Consider the following 14,287-nt stretch of genomic DNA (forward strand, 5'->3'; position numbering starts at 1 on the left):
CCTCGGAACTTACTGGAGTAATCAGTATGACCCTAAGGCTGGAAAGTTTGGAGACCCCTGTCCTAGAAGATAGAAAACCGCAACACGGGTTACCATAAATGAGAAATGTTTCCTTTTAGTAGTTCAAACGTAATGACATCTTTCTTATTTTTTCCACTGCGCAGTTTATATTCGTTACATTGGACTACTAAATTATTCCGTGCTGAGGCCTTCTCTTTTCTAGAAGGTGTTTGTTAAATATATATTTGTTTTCTTTCCTGTGGAAAAAAAACATTCTGCAACTTTAACCAAAACACAATTTTATTCTCCAAGTTTACGATTTTATCGCATTTGGCGAGGTAGCGAATGCATAGCGCGGTCCCTGACTTCATTTTTGAAGAAAAAAAAATATTGAACTGTATATTAAATTTAATCATTACAGGATACTTAGCATAAACTACAATATATTTATATTTTAATTGTTACAATTCCAAAATTCTTAATCAAACCATAACAAATATGGTACACATCGTTTGAGGAGATCAGCAAGGCCAACCGAAAATTACATCTAACCACCCGTTCACCTACAGATCTAATAGTTAAATAAGTTTTCCTTAAGATGAATACATTAGAGCCTCGATAGTTCGAGTCTCGAATGTTTGAGTTTCCCATTAATCTGAGCTAGTCAAAATCTGATCAGTCTTGCTTTTAAACAATGACCAACACACACAGAACGCGTGGAACGATTACTTCGATTGGTTTTATGACTCAATATTGAAATACAAATTTGTGTATTAAGCACTGAATTACATGAACAGTGTGTTTAACGCTAGATTGCCTAAGGAAGTCATTTTGACTGCTTTTAATTTCAATTAGAGAAACAATGATGTATATAATGACACAATTTCTTAGAATTTTGTACAACATATAATTTTTTTGCTGTTTATTAATACCTTGTTATATAACTGTAAATAATATAAAAAAATTTTACAAATTAATTTTTGTTGTTGTTGTTCATTTACGTCGCACTAGAGCTGCACAATGGGCTATTGGCGACGGTCTGGGAAACATCCCGCTGGATGATCCGAAGACATGCCATCACAATTTTTATCCTCTGCAGAGGGGATGACACCCCCGCTTAGGTAGCCCGACGACCTGCACGTGAAGTCGAGCACTTTACGGTAGCACAGTTTAACGAGGACCAATACCGCACACCCTCTGTCCCTACGCAGACTGATCCAAGTGGACACCCACCCGCACACTGACCGCAGCCAGTGATGCTTGACTTCGGTGATCTGATGGGAACCGTGTCTTAACGATCAGTCCACTGCGGGACAAAAATTAATTTTAAACAAATTTCTTTACACATTATTTATTCTTTTACAATCCAGTCATTTTTACTGCTTTTGGGCAATATAGGTATATATACTAAGTTTCAGTCTTTCATTCAAGATTTAGTAATTATTACCACACATTTAGCAAAAATACAAAACAAAAAAGTAAATTTTACCGAATAAATGGTATTTATGCCTCTCTCTAATGTATCACGACGAGATTACCAATACGTTCTTCAGAACTGTAATTCATTTCACGATGTGTTTGATAATTTAATTTGTCTCTATGCCTTTTACCAAATAAAGTAGTAATAGACTTTACAATGGTTTATTAAAAATAGTACTATACATAAATTGCTCATAAGAGTAAGGTGGTGGTTGGTTGTTTATTATTCGAGATTATTATTACATTATTAGTATTAATATATTACTTATTAATAGAGAGAAAGTGTGCATCACTGACACTTTCAAGTGCTTTAATTCATGTTATTTATTTTAAACTCTAATAAATGAAACTATACTGACTGTTTTATGCATCTTTTATGGAGGAAGTGGGATTTATATACATACATAGGCATGTTTTTTTTGTAAATACAAAGAGATGATTAAGAACTCTATTCAATCTGAAAAGCAGATAGCACAAGTTTGTGAAACGAAGCAAGAATATACATTCAGTGTGATAGCGGTATTCGATCTCTCTGCATTCATGCTCCAAAGCGGTTAGGAGAACAGAAGCACCGCATGAGTAGGAAAGCTCCTTGAATTTATTGTTAGTAAAACAGCCATACATTATTGGGGCTTTGATGGTGAGGGGGATCGTTCTTCCACTAAACATTCGGAAGCATAAATGTAGAGTGTTTAATATCTTTGTGTTTTTTCTCTAATTTTTGTGTTGTCTGTTTTTCAATGTAATAAGGTACGAGTCCATTTTTTTGTGCATAAAACACACGAGCCCGTATATGTATTGAAACCAAATTTAGTTCATTATTGTCATGCGTCCAGGTATTCGATCTCGCTACCTTCATTTTACATAGACGTTTATGCTCGGTCACAGACAACCCTATAAAACAAATATTCAAAAAAATGAAGATAAATAAATCACAATTCTATGTATTTATTATTTATTTATTGCTACAATATATATGCAGACTTAAGAGCTCATTACAAAGTGCTATTTAGTATAAGCTCTTGTCAAGTTAATCCGATCAATTAGAGAAGGACATTACAACGGGGCAATTATCGTAACTGCTACGGATCTCAGCGTATCTCTTGATATACTGCATTTTGATGCACTTCTCCATCTTGTGCTATTTATTCTTTGACAGCCTGCATATGTATATGTAACAATAAATAAATAAATATAAATAACGAAAATAAATAATCATATATAAATAAATAAATGCATATATACACACATTACACATAAATATACAGTTTCAACCATTTAATGATGATGATGATAACCAGCATCCATTTAATGATGTTGGGACAGCAAGGTACGTAACATTTAACCTACAGATTTAGTTCAGTTTACTCATTTAATACACTTGTATAATTATAAAGGGGTAATTTTAATAGTTCTAAAAGTTTGTAAATTAAGCATCTAGATTTCATAGAAAAACAATTAACTGGCCCCAAAAAAAGTTAGCTTCAGTTTACTAAATGAAATAAGGGTTATCAAGCCCAACATGTTCGCCTTTTCTAAAATAATACAAAAACTGATTAATTTTACCTCATTTACAAATTTTACCTCACTACCTAATTTTACCTCACTAGCTGCCAAACAGCGAGATAATCAAACCATATTTTAATTGTAATTTTACTAAAATGTATTGCCAAAGCTTTTTTTTTTAATGCCCACCTGGAGAATGACTTACGTCATAAAGGCACCTGAAGGGCAGATTTGTTGGTCACTCTTTCAGGAGCACTATATTAGGTGGGCCAGCGTTGCTCCCACAGTTACGACAGATAGTACAGAGAATGAAGGAACATCCATGCCTTGACCGGGATTCGAACTCAGAACCTTTCTGATACAGGGGCAGTTCCCTAACCGCTACACAGGCCGGTCGGCTGTGTAGGGGTGTACTGCCAAAGCACTACTTCAAAAATTACCGTATTTTTTGGAGTTCCCTTAGAAGCAGAATATTTTTTCTATATTTCATTTATACGAGGTCACTGTTAACAGATCCACCAATTGGCCTGTGGAAAATTCATTTATATCATCATATGATTTGTTATAGTGTATATGTAATAAGATAAAGAGTAAATTGTAAACAATTACGAATGAAATTATGGTAAAAAGAATTGGTTTCCTGAGTGCACCATTCGTAAAATTCATTTTACAGTAAAATACGTTTTAGCCCTAAATTGGACTTAACAGTGAAATGGATATTACCGTAAAATTGGTAAAAATGGATTCTAAAAAATTACAATAAGGCATTTATTAGAAAAATCCGCATGTTTAATAAAAAAACTAATTGTAGGAAATTTTAAATTAAATTGTCGCGAAACCCGAATATAGGTATTAATTTCGGTACTCTAAAGAAGCAGAATAATAAGGCATTTATTAGGAAACACCAAATGTTTAAAAAAAACTAATTGTAGGAAATTTTAAATTAAGTTGTCGAGAAACGTGAATAAAGGTATTAATTTCAGGTGCTCTAAGGAAGTACCTTCATCCATGACAAAAGCTACTTTTGTATATTGTGCCGAAACAATCGTCTGTGTTATGAACTTCTTTGTTGATATGTAAAATTTCATTGATCTTTTATTGCTTTCAATTGGAAAAGACAATGACATCAAACATAAATGTTGAATTTGACAAGGAAATTGGGCGAATCTGATACTAAGAAGAGACAAAAATTGCACCTACTCCAGGGTTTATTACGTTAAAAATACGTTACATATTAGTGTTATTAGAGTTTTGTACGCCATTTTTTAATTCCTACTATTAGTTCACACTCTCCATGTATCTTGTTCAAATTTTCAATTGCTAATAAAATACTTTTTATACATCCAGCTACTCAGTTTCTTACATACTTCAAAGCTAACATCAGTAATATTTTCTGACTTTTAGCTGTATTTGAACAAAATAATAGTTTATTGCTCACATTTAAATACACCACGTGAATTTTTTTTTTCAATTCCTACATTAGTTCACACTCTCCCTATATATATTTATGTATCGTGTTTAAATTTCCAATCGTTAATAAAGTACTTTTTATTCATCCACTCAAGTACAAATTTGTACCCATTGTACCCACAAGTACATTTTTTACCCATTTGAAAAATGGGTCTTGGTTTGGATTTCATGGCGTCCTCACTTTTCAACTACAATAATCAAGAGTAATAGTAAACAGTGCGCATGCGTTGCTATGGCGACCGCTGCTGCTTGATAATTTTTTTAGAATTCTTTTTTTTTCACTTTTAATTTTGTTATGCATTAAGTTGGTGTGTTTATTTTTGAGATATGGGACCAGAGAGATCCCATAAATACTTATTGAGTTGTGAATAAAAGATAAGTACATCGTTTGAACGATATTTTGTTTTGATTGTTTTAATTGGGTATACTATAGCCTACGTCACAGGTTGTGTTATTCCTACTAAATTTAACCCATGAACGGCATTTTCTGCGAGCCTAACTTCAAGTCACAAATAAACAAACGAAATGTTTGATCGTTTAAATAGTTGCTCTCCAGATTTTATTGCATTATAAAGAAAAGTAATTGATATTCGATTTTTGATTAATAATTGATTTATGTGCATAGTGGCATTTATGTGGATAGTGGCATAGAATTTAGCATTGCGTCATGGTAAATGTTATTCCTACTAAGTGGAAGTAGTTGTGTTTTTTTTATATTATACCCAATTAAGAATCAGAAATTCTAACCTACAGTTCAAACTGGATCGTTTTCATTACTTATCCAGGTGAATAAATATCACAAGTAAAGAGGATCCAAACTGATTGACACGGTCCCAAAAATTAGAGCTAAAGCAAGGAAAAAACGATGCCAAGGCCGAAACTTACCGAGGCTGAAAAAGCCAAAGAGAGTAGTCGGGAATACCTTAAGTGTCACACATAAACGGAAAAAAGAATGGATTCGGTTCGCAAAAGCAAGCATGTAGCCCTTCCCTCACAAAAATATCAAAGTGGTTGAGAGAATTGAATATTACCGAAGAGTAAATGGTGACTCTCTAAACCCCTTTCATGCAAATAGGAGAACTGGGTGTTGATCACCAGTTAGGGATAAAAGGATCTATTGTCAACGTACCCAATAACTTGCTTTAGACCTTAGACTGTCTTCCACGCAATATAAATTATTCATTCAATATTCATGTAAAATTGAAAAAAAACCTGCTTTCAAATAATATTTCATGCATGAACTTGTGAATCTGAAACGGGTGTATGATGCAGATTACAATATCCATCAAACATCACTGTACCAATCCGAAAATGTAAATATTGATCTCTATAAGTTGTTAAATGGCTATAAGAAATTTACGCAGAATGTGTCTGAGGTGCATTTAAATATATCTCCGAAATTGTGTACCGAGCAGTTCACGATTAACAGTTAAATATGTCCAAGATGAAAACACGATAAAGTTTCTTTTCCAAAAAGAAATTAGACAAGGGAGAAAAAATTGTAATTATTCAATAAAAAGTAACTTAAATAAAATTTTCTTTGTTTACCTAGGTAAGAATTGAATTAAATTTTTTTTCTTATATTACTTGTTAAATAAGTAAATTTAAATGACTAAAAATATGCGTTAATAAAAAATAAATTATTATTACAAAGAAATGCACGAATTTCAATTCGTATTGAAAATGCATTGGCCTAACTTTTTATAAACTAGTTTATTAATTGCATTCAAAAGTCTTTGAATTTTTTTAAACATAGTTCCAAAGATATGATTCAAAAGTCAAAATGTTAAACACGGAATTCCAAGTTTACAACTGTTCTCCTAACCAAACTATTTTATTTAAATTTATAACCATCGTTGAACAGCCGACCCAATTTTTAGGTTTACGACTAACTATGTTCAACTCCGTAGCCTTGTAATTTTGAACCCGAACTCCTGCATTAAGTATCTGGAAAAATTTTACTTAACATTAATTTGAGTTACATAGAGAGCGAGACCATGAGAACCTTCCACATTAAGCCTGACTACAAGGGGACTCTAACCCATGATTCGTCTGCCACTGGGGATATTTCACGTTAGCTCTGTGGTCGGTGCAAGTCGGATGCGGAATTCGTACCGACCCAGGTATGTATCTCTGGAACCAGGTCTGGATCTCTGGAAGGCGAACGGTCTATCCCGTGAGCCATCGCTGCTCTAAACCAAGCTATTGTGGCCATATTTCCCAAATTGCGCAGATTGTATAATAGACAAAATAGTGTATATATCTATATATATATTTCTCTTACACGGCACCAAAAAAAGCCTCATTACAACTCCCCGAATGGCAACGTTAAAAAATCGACCAATGATTGCTGCTAAAAATGTCACATGCCAAATCTAGCTTAGAGGGCTTAACATATAGCGCTTTTAAAAACGGAAACAATAACCAGAGTGAGCATTATCAGGTTGTTTAATTCAGATTCATGCCCCAAAAACATGATACTATTTAATTTAAACTGGCTCAACATATAGCGCTTTTAAAAACGGAAACAATAACCAGAGTTAGTATTATCAAGTTGTTCAATTCAGATTCATGCCCTAAAAACATGATAATATTTAATTTAAATTCAATTGGGTATACTATGACCTACGTCACAGATCGTGTTATTCCTACTAAGGCTCCTATAATTACTACTAAATTTAACTAGTAAACAGCATTTTCTGCGAACCTGATTTCTAGCAACAAGTAAACATTAAATGAAGTGTGTTGTTAAAGTCGCTACTCGGCAGGTTGGAATTGTATTAGTCTAGTTCCTTTTGAAATAATATATTTTGCTGTTTTATCTCAGTTTATGAATTTAGTAAACATATTTAAAACTCATCTTATTAATTAAACTAAAAGGTAAATGTTATTCCTAGTAAGTGGAAGTAGTTGTGTTTTTTACATATTATACCCAATTAGGAATTAATTAATTAATTGAAGTGAGAATGCTTTAAAAGGCCGCTGTTGAATTGATATTTTTCTACTGAGAGCTACCTAAACGTCTAAAAAACGTCTAAGTGTTTGTATTGAATGCATTGAATTTTTTTATATTTCGCGGAAAGTGCTGAAGAATGTTATGGAAGACGTAGATTGCAGAGATCAAGTGCAATAATAACTGTTCAAGATGTAACAGTAGATGTCGAAGAATATAATATTGGCTCAATGACGGCCCGGAACAATGTAGTTATTGTAATGCTTACTTCTGGGCCAAAGAAAGAAATTCTTCTGGCAAATATACGAAATGCTGCCACGATGGAAAAATTAATTTGCCTACACTAATGGACAATCCCGAGTTGCTGAAAAAATTATTAAGTGATAATTCGATTGAGGCTCGAAATTATTGAAATCATATCCGGGAATATAATTCTGCTTTTGCTTTTGCATCATTTGGAGCACGCATAAAGCCACCTCCTGGAAATGGACCGTATTGTTTTCGAATTCATGGTCAAATTTATTATATGGTGTCACCTTTGTATAGCAATGATCAAAATAATGCTGGATACGGGCAGCTGCATATTTTTGATTCAACTGAAGCTACCCACAGGTGCATTGAAAACAATACTGGATGTTTACGCTCTGTAATGGAACAATTAGATGTTCTATTGAGGCAAATTAACCCTTTTGCTGCATCATATCTTCAGATGCATCAGTTTATTCAATTAAACCCTGCAGCAGATGTAAAATTAGTTTTTATGGAAGATCCCTCTTCAGATTTGATGTTTTAAAATGTTATGTACTTTATCACAAATGTTAATTAATATAGAAATTGATTTCAATAACGCTGATCACCAAAAATTATTTCATTTGGCGATAAAACAAATTTTTGTGTTCTTGAAAATGAAAAACTTTTTGAGGGATATTATCTCACAAGGAAAAGTTAGGGTTTAAGGTTTATATTTTTAAATAATAAAATTTTTCTCTAAAACTTTCAGAATTTCTAGCATTAGCTAATTTATTATACACATTTAGTTGAATTTAGGTGAGCAACTGCAATATTTGATAATTTATTTTGCTAATATGTTTCTCATTTAGCTAATGTTTTGATTTTTTCACCATGTACAATCTAAATAGCAAATATACTTTTTTAAAGACCAATAAGAACATTGATAGAATTCTTCTGCATAAGTACAATACTATGTCTTTGATGATAAAATACTATGTCTTTGATGATAATATACTATATCTTTGTATATTATCATCAAAGAACATTGTGTTCACTGGCGAGCGAGCGCAGCGAGCCATGGTTCACGGCGCGAACCACATAGGATTGCGTAGCAATTCTCGGGGGTTGNATATAGTGATAGTGTGTAAAATGATTAGTATTTTAAATTTGTAACAACTAACATTTACCGTAAACAGTGATATTATGATTAAAAGATATTTATACATGTCTTAACCCATTTATAAATTTGATCACATATAATAAAAATATGTATTAAGGTATATGTATTAAAACAGTTTTTGTCAGTTAAAAATATTTAACCAGTAGAAATATGAATTTACATTTTTCAGCTATAACTTACCTGATGTTCAGTTTTTTGCTGAAGATTGGCTTAGCGTTAATTTTGTGAAAATGACTGTCGCCGATTCCATATTGTTTTTCATCCATGGTATCCATTGTGGAGAAGATAAAACTGTTGTTGATTTCGCAATTATATATTCAATGGAAGTTGATTTTAAAAATTCATGATTTACTGCATCTGCCAGAGACAATATTTCACATACGTTCTCCTCTGACATTTCCTTCTTCAAAAACATGGCACATTTTTCTTTCAAGGGCAATACTTGATATTACTTGATACAAGGGTAATACCTCATCTACACTATCGGTGTATAAGAATTTCAAAAATGATTTCATGACGTAGGCATCAATATCAACGATGTCGACAATGCCACTGCGAGCTTCTTCCATCTCTTGGTGATCAAACATAACTGCAAATACTGGGGATCGAGCCACTAGAACAGTTTTATGTGCTTCAATAATTTCACCATCCACTCGCAATTTCACATCGCTGAGATGTTTGTTATGGAATAAATTTCGAAGGTCTTCCTGCAAGGAAGAGTAAGCACTTGTTGGTGATGATGAGTCAGATTTAGGCATATAAATTTGAAAATATGTACCATTCGAAACGGAAAATTCACAGTAAATAAGTAAACGATGGGAGGGATCACGTTTGAAAACTTTTAGATAACTTTTCCATTCCTTAGAAAGGGTGTCTGAAGGAAATTTCCAATATGTGCAATTTACTGAAAAAAAATAATGCTTTGCTCTTGCGGAACATATTTTTGAATTGAATTTGTCATGCAGGGTCAAAGTGCAGTCCACAATGCATGGTTCATTGTTAACGGTTTCAATAACCACCCTTGTAAATGTGGCTTCAAGGTTTTCGCTTCTTTCAAAAATAGAAAACTCGAAACTATTTTTCGATCCAAACGTTATTAAACGTTTCTTTGGAGCCGTTCTAAGTACTTGCATTTCAAAAAAAATTCTATCGACGCCAATTTTTGTGCACGAAAAATCTTCCCCTTTCATAGTACGAGTGGAATTTTGTCCAAGAAATTTACAACGAATTGTAAGAGTATCTTCTTCACACTCCTGTGCATCTTGGAGAATATCTTTGATAGCAAGGAAATCAGGACATTTCAACTCCGTATCGCTAGGAGTTGAAAATTTATCCCACTTATGATTTTTCAATATCTTACCACTGGCTCCAATTGCTTCGATTTCATATTGAAGAAAACCAACTTGCTCGAGTGTCAAAACGCTTAAAGTGCATGAAATAAATTCAGAATATTCCTTACTCTCTCCCCTTGGATAAAGAACTAAACTGCCTATGATTATTTTAAAATTTTCGGAACCAAATGCGGGACTCAATAATTTCACGCCATTATTATGGTTGCAAAATGAAAAATTTTCGATTTTCCAAGTAAAAGTAAATTTAGTTTTGTACATGATTTTTTTATGAAAAAAATTAAGTTTACCGCAATGCCTCGAGTATACATTTAGTGAATAGCCAATTAATTTGATATTAGATCTATTATTTTATCAACATTTATCTACAGAATAGCATGCGATTTCTTATCTTTATTCAATTCATAGCTACCTGATAGCTGAATGCGTCATTGTTGCTTACCTGGAATTAATTTTAAACTTAAAATAGTCATTATCTGTTACGAGAATAAAAGTGCATAAAAATGTTAACAGGCATATATTTTAAACTGCGATCTACGTTTCTACAATGTACTCTAAAATTGTTTAATTAATTTCTGTTTTAATTCAATTTTTTTAAAAAATCTTATCAATTAAAAATAATATTCAAATACTAATAATAGACCTTTCAAATTGTCTTTAATGATATGTTAGATTTTAAAGATTGACTTGAATAATAGATTTTAAATTTTAATCCTTTGTGACATTTTGCCGAAATTTTGCTTTTAGATTATATAAGCATTTTGAACAAATATATATCCGTTCAAAATATTTCATATATATATATTCAATCGAAGGAAAACAAAAATTAAAATTCAAATAATAAAGTCTTATTAAAAACCTACCTTTTTTTTAAACTTCATTTCAAAGCTTTACTTTATTTACCTTTTTTTTACTTTATTTTAATTTTTAAAAATCTTAAGTAAAATGTGCATTGCTTTTGCATCTCCGTGAGAATTATTCGTAGAAAATCTGTTTTCTTTTTTATAGTGCATTCTAATGTTACACTGTTAAAATTGTCATTCCAAAATTATGGTAAAACATCCAGCAACAGTCAGTCTATCCAATTAACTGCAGATTTTATGGTAAAGAACATTTTCTACCTTGATGGTTTTGAAAACGCTAACAACTAGTATGGTTAAAAAATCATAAATACAAAACTGCGGCCTTTAACCGCTTGCGACTAGCATCTTCCTGTGTTGAATAGCGTGGAAGAAATATTCTGGTGTCAACACTGTGATTCGAACCTCTGTTATTAGTCATGAAATTGATAGATTATCCCTTTCCGCTATAATATGTGCCTACAGACAAGGAACAAAAATACTTCATTAGGTAGGCCAAGTTGGTGCGATGAAATTTTGGTTGTTTAACCCTTTCCTTCTCGCTCCCGTGAAAATGACGGGATGAGGTTTCGTCCTCTATTTCTCGCTCTCGTGATATTGACGGACTGGAGTGTTCAGTAGTAACGCGACAGTAAGAATAAAACTAATGAATTTTTTTGCCCGGAAAAATTTTTTTCTTCTCATAATACACACCAGATGGCAGTATCAGGATATTTTTAAGGTAATTGTAGATAGTAAGTTTATTTTAAACTAGATGTCAGCAATAATCAAATACGTAATACAAATACAAAAGTCAAAAAAATAGACACTTTTATGACCGTTTACTTGAAAATTAGCCGATCGTTAAGGGGTTAACTGTATTAGGAGATGATATTAATAAATGGTTTTCTTCACGGTTAACGGTTTCAATGTCATCTTATTTACGGTTATTTAATTGTTTTGTTTTAATATGGTAGAATAACAATAAAATAGATAGTTTTTTAACCATTTCTTCCAAGAAATCTCTAGCAATGTATATTGAAGGGAAATTTAATCTACTCTAAAATTAATCAAATAACATTGAGTTCAATCATTAGAAGTATCTGCCCAAATGCGAGATTTTTTAACTGGTAACATTTCCTTTTTTCTGGTTAAAAATTTATTTATTATTAAAATGTATTTAATTTTCGCTCATAAAAATTTAAGCATTTCTTTTTTATTTCCTATGAGCTCCACAATCAGTCTTCCCCATGAGCAGAACTAGTACGTTCTCCAGAAGTGGTATCCACTCTTTCGGGACCGCCACAATAGGTGAGATACCGTTGGCCATGTTAATTTGGACGTCTAGTTTCTGCCACACTAGATGGCAGCACCGAGACTCTATTTGGATGCTAAAGTGCACTAGGAATTTAATTTTGCCGGAAATGCCAAGAGCCAAAAGTTTAAGCATATTTCTATTTATTTAACTGCTGTTTTTCCAATACGTTAAGAAAGTATAAGATCACTAACAAATTAGTGCAAAGATGACAAAAAAAGTGGTTTATTAATAATGATTTTTTATGTTAAAAAAAGCAGAGGTCGAAATGGAAATAAATGTTGCCTAGGTTTATACCAAAAATAACTGTTAATGATCAGGTTGCATATAGTTTCATTCAGGCTCAATAATGAATTAGTCATTTAATAAGAATAATATTTCTTCGAGTATCGATACTTCTAGTATTCGATATTTCTAGTATCGAGTCTATGATCCATATAATTTAAAGAAAAATATTCCATGGCAATTTTTTTTAACGCAATGTATCCCAATTTCTCTTCTACAAAGCATCTTCCTATCGAGATTTGCAGTCTTTTAAAATCTAAAACAGTCATGAAACTTCAAAAATAAATGTTTTTCCTGCAATGGTCAAAACGACCCCTTTTGGCCATTTTAAGTACTTCTATCATTGTTTATTTTTATATTTTTCCCCTCTAAGTGAACCAATTTTTAATAACTCACTGCGGCTCACGGTCTAAAGTATGCATCCTATAAGTATTGTTGATATTAACATCATAATATAGATTTGAAAAACGTTTCATTTAAATAAACTTCACGGAGTTAAATGCCATTAAACTGTCCCCGGGCCGCCAGTTGAAAACCCCTGCTCTATAAGATCAAATTTCTTATTCATGATAAACCCGTACTGTGGCCTTCTCTCTTCTAGGACGGATTGATAGAGGACTCGCCTCCCAATGAGATTACTCGGGTTCGAATACAAACAATAGCTGGTCGATAACCACAGTGCTGACGTTAAATGTATCCTCAGTGGTAGGCGGATGAGTTAGAGTACCCCGAGCTAGCCATTGCAGAATTTTGGAGGCTTTTCTCTTCATGTAACACAAATACTGGTTAATTCTATCAAAAAGACCTCAAACTTACAAGGCTACGAAGTTGAACATGATAGTCGTTAACTCAAACATCGAGTCAGTTGTTTAACTACGGTGGTAAAATGAAATTACAGACGATTAATTTCACTCATTAGCCCAATTTTTGCATTAATCAAAGCAACTATATTTCCCGAAGCAAAATTTTCCCAAACCATTGAAATTAAGTCCATTAAACTCATTTTGTTTTCGCATCGGACCCCTTAATAACTCAGTCTATACCAAAACTCTCCATACAATAAATTATTAGCTTTACGGTAAATATATCTCATTTGATGCAACTTACCATTTCTTTTATGGAGGAAAACAAATAAAACTATACCACCTTAAAAAATCTTTTATTAGTTTAAAACACATGCATAAATGTCCTCTAATAAAGTTAACACATATCCTGAAAGTTTTCATTCTGATTCATTTCTTGATTATTAAACATTTCAGTTTTTAGTAAAACGAAAATCATTTAGATAACGGTTCAATATCAGATATTTTTATCAGTAAGTATATCCAGACTTAAGAAACACACTTAAGTAAGTTAGGAAAAATGTAATAAGTACAAATAAAATAAAATCCCAAGTTCATATCATGCTTTTTTCCTACATGTTCTTAAGCAATTAACGTTGGAATATGTTTTTGAGTGTATATTGAATTCGGCGCTCTATCTAAATGTTCTTTTTAACTTGGCTTTTGAAAATGCACCGAAGAACAGTTTAATAGGATTTTATTAATAACACTGTTCCATTATTTCCATGAATATCGTGCCACAGCTTCAAGACATCTTTGTGTAGCATCTAAAGTATTAAAGGTGTCCTTAAAGCACAATTCAAAATTTAACTAATCCCTGCAAAGAAATTAAATTAAA

At 32.3% G+C, this 14,287-nt stretch overlaps 1 protein-coding gene across 2 annotated transcripts; it reads right to left on the reverse strand.

Moving 5' to 3' along the window:
• Nucleotides 1-1,625: 1,625 nt before the first annotated feature.
• LOC107447885 (uncharacterized) lies at nt 1,626-10,482 on the reverse strand. Of its 2 annotated transcripts, none has more exons than XM_016062920.3 (2): nt 9,000-10,482; nt 1,626-2,373 (listed from the first exon to the last, which is right to left on the reverse strand). In XM_016062920.3, the coding sequence occupies exon 1, from the start codon at nt 10,427-10,429 to the stop codon at nt 9,194-9,196; it is 1,236 nt and encodes a 411-aa protein (XP_015918406.1). In that variant the 5' UTR covers nt 10,430-10,482; the 3' UTR covers nt 1,626-2,373; nt 9,000-9,193. The 2 variants fall into 2 exon arrangements, with proteins under 2 accessions (XP_015918406.1, XP_071036988.1); XM_071180887.1 differs by lacking the exon at nt 1,626-2,373 and adding an exon at nt 2,444-2,639 and having other exon boundaries at nt 9,000-10,472.
• Between the last annotated feature and the right edge of the window lie 3,805 nt (nt 10,483-14,287).

This window comes from Parasteatoda tepidariorum, chromosome 5 (genome assembly GCF_043381705.1).
Source record: "Parasteatoda tepidariorum isolate YZ-2023 chromosome 5, CAS_Ptep_4.0, whole genome shotgun sequence".
Classification (NCBI taxonomy): domain Eukaryota; kingdom Metazoa; phylum Arthropoda; class Arachnida; order Araneae; family Theridiidae; genus Parasteatoda; species Parasteatoda tepidariorum.

What these genes read in the sequence shown, in the direction of transcription:
- LOC107447885 (XM_016062920.3), bottom strand. Translation starts at nt 10,429, where the DNA reads ATGTACAAAACTAAATTTACTTTTACTTGGAAAATCGAAAATTTTTCA.